Source organism: Nomia melanderi, chromosome 2 (assembly GCF_051020985.1).
Source record: "Nomia melanderi isolate GNS246 chromosome 2, iyNomMela1, whole genome shotgun sequence".
In the NCBI taxonomy this organism is placed as follows: Eukaryota; Metazoa; Arthropoda; class Insecta; order Hymenoptera; family Halictidae; genus Nomia; species Nomia melanderi.
In genome coordinates, this window is record NC_135000.1 from 17572073 (window position 1) to 17575025 (window position 2953).

Genomic DNA, 2953 nt, shown 5'->3' on the forward strand with positions numbered 1-2953 from the left:
TGAGGGTTTCTGATGAAATTTGTCTAATCTTCTCAGTTTTCGTCTCTGTCGCTTAATTAATAGAAAAGTAATGAATTCTTCTCGGAAACCGCACTTTATCATTTAGTCTTTTTTTTAGTTAAAAATTGAAAGTATTTGTTTAGCTTTGTTTTCAGGGAAAATTGGGAAGATAACTCTGTCGCAGTAGATACTGTGCGCAAAAACCTCAACACGTTTATTAGGGCTGATATCGTAAATCTGACAAATTATAGAATGTCTGCTTATGTAAATGTTCTTAAAAATTATATACTTGCAAAAATATTTCACCGTTTCAAAAATATTTCACAATTTCAAAAACATTTCACAATTTTAAAAATATTTCACAATTTCTTGTCGCAAGAATTATACAGGTAAGATCTTAATTTTATGCGTTTCCTTGCATCTCTTGGATCTGTGTAGCTCCTTATGAAACTCGCATTGCGTTTGCACATGCTTCACCGTCCGCTTTTGAGATTTCCAGATTATAAGTGGTTCTGTTACACGATCTAGCCACGCGAAAAACACCGCCAACCGAAAATCATTAATCTTCCACGCCGATATCGCTTTTTAGCGTGAAGCAAGAGTGCATCGGGGATTTATCAATAAATGATAAAGGTGATAGATGCGATCGGAGAGGGCAATCACGATTCGAAGGCCGTGACTACCGCGGATGAAGTTAAGAAAACAATTTATTATTGATAATAGTCGGGCCGAAAGACTCAGAAAACAAGATAAATTGTTCCTACGTGAATGCAACGGTTTTCATGCGTTCGTACGATTCCCGCGAGGCTACGCGGCTTCCGAATCAACATGTCGAAGAAATCGCGATCCTTCCATCATCAATCAACCAGTGTGGTCGTTGCATAATTTCTTAAGTCCACTGCGTTTCGCGAGCAATGTAATTGTAATACTGAAACATGATCTTTGAACTTGGATTATATTTGCTCATCCATCGTGCTCTTGTTCAGAGACCATCCATCAAACCGCAGGGGTTCAACAAGTTACTGGACACAGAATGACGGTTTACACATTTTTGGTAAATACCGAGAGTAAACATTTTGAAAATTATGAATTACGCTCGAGCATGTTGTAGGATTAAAATTTCGTATTTGTTTTTGAATTTTACATTCGTCGGCGTTACCACATTAATCGATTTTCAGTAGAACTTATGGTTACACCCATTTGTTTCTCACTAGAAATTTTCTTGTATCCGTTAAGGGGGGAAATACCTTTAGACGGATAAAATCGAGCTTATCTGTATGAATTTTTTTGTAAAGAAAAGGATTGTTTTACATTTTTGAAACTTTGGTTATCATTTATTATATTCTTTCTCTATTACAACGCATTTTTGTTTTTCAAAATATTTAAAAATGGCGGAGAAAAAATGGCACGCTTTTAAACAGAAACTTCGAATTTTACATGAAATTTTCGCTATATTTTACACCAAAAAGGTACTTTTATTTACAATTTATTTCATATCTTTAGATTCATATAGAAGACAATATTGTTATAGATATGTGTGCAAAATTTCAGCAAGATTGATTGAGTAGTTTTTGAGTTATTGGTTCCACCGATTTCGAAAATGTAGTTTTGAGATAAACACGTTCAAAGTTTCGATAAGTGATAACTCAATAATTTCAATGACTTAGCAGCTAGTCTGCGATTCCTGCGCCATACAATATTCTTTCTGTTTCCTCATAGAGCTGATTTTCCTCCATACGTTGTTCTCTTCTTGCTTTTCGATCCTCGTTGGTAGTTAATGAGGTGCGTCGTTCCTGTCGAATTACTCTCTGTTCGTCGATTTTGTCGGCGTATGTTTTTGCTTAATTTTCAATTACAGTATTCAAAGCACTCATAGTTCTTAAAACTGAAGCATATCCTTCGTTAAATAAGCCAGCTGCCAAATATGCTGCAATTTCAATAATTTTTATTCCTGAATGCAGGTGCTTTGGAGCGAACCGCCAAACAGTTGAGTTGAAACTCTCGTTATTGTTTTGAGTATGTCCGCCCAGGCACCTCTCAAGTAGATTCTTTTCAGATAAATCTTCGTAAATTGGTAGGATGTGCTTCTGCACGTCTGGGTGCAGTGGTGCAGGATGTTTTATAAGGTCCAAATTTGCTCCTGTAACTAGAGCTTTCTGCCACTTGCACCAGCTGTCATTTCCTACCGGGCAGTATTCGTGCCTTGGATTTTCATTGGTGGAGCATAAGTGATAATACGAGGCCATTATAGCTTTCTTCATATTTTCCACACTATGAATATTTCTTCGTATGGCTAAGCCATAGTATGCGGTGAGTTTCCTGATAAGCGCATCAGTCAGCTTGCCTTTTCCACCGAGGTTTTTTGTTTTTTAATATTTCGAAGCCGGCTGTATGATAATTTTTCTTGTATAACGCAAACAACGTAAAGTAACATGTTTACAATGATTGAAAGGAGGGAATTATGAAAGGCGGCTCCTCCGCTTCTAGCGTGTGAATATATACATACCTGCGGTGGGCTACCGCCTATGAGTCCCGATAGCATCAGAAGGGCTCCGAATTTCGCTTTAAAACTTTGGCACCATACTCTTAAGATGTTATACTAACATTCTATAGAAAAAAAAAATATTGCGATTTTTTAAGGTTCTAAAGGTATTTCCCCCCTTAATCACACTGTAGAATATTATGGTAGTTGATATTTTCGTAAAGAAATTTATAGACACAAAATCAAATCATATATTATTCTTTCTTTATAAGCTTGTAAGTAATATATATTTAGTAAAATAAAATACAATAATATTAATTTTTAATGTACTCTTCGTATATTTTTATACGCTATAATTACCGATCTGCTAATTTATGATTCGAACATTTCAATATATTCGGAATAAAACTTTTATTTCATCTTTAACCTGGCAGGCAATCATTAAATATACACCATTAGTTCGGTATTAAC

General features: G+C 35.4%; 1 protein-coding gene across 1 annotated transcript; it reads right to left on the minus strand.

Moving 5' to 3' along the window:
- Positions 1 to 1670: 1670 nt before the first annotated feature.
- Positions 1671 to 2383, minus strand: LOC116433583 (uncharacterized). Its single transcript, XM_076364716.1, is given in 1 exon segment — positions 1671 to 2383. A coding segment is annotated over 1 exon segment (591 nt). The 5' UTR covers positions 2262 to 2383.
- Between the last annotated feature and the right edge of the window lie 570 nt (positions 2384 to 2953).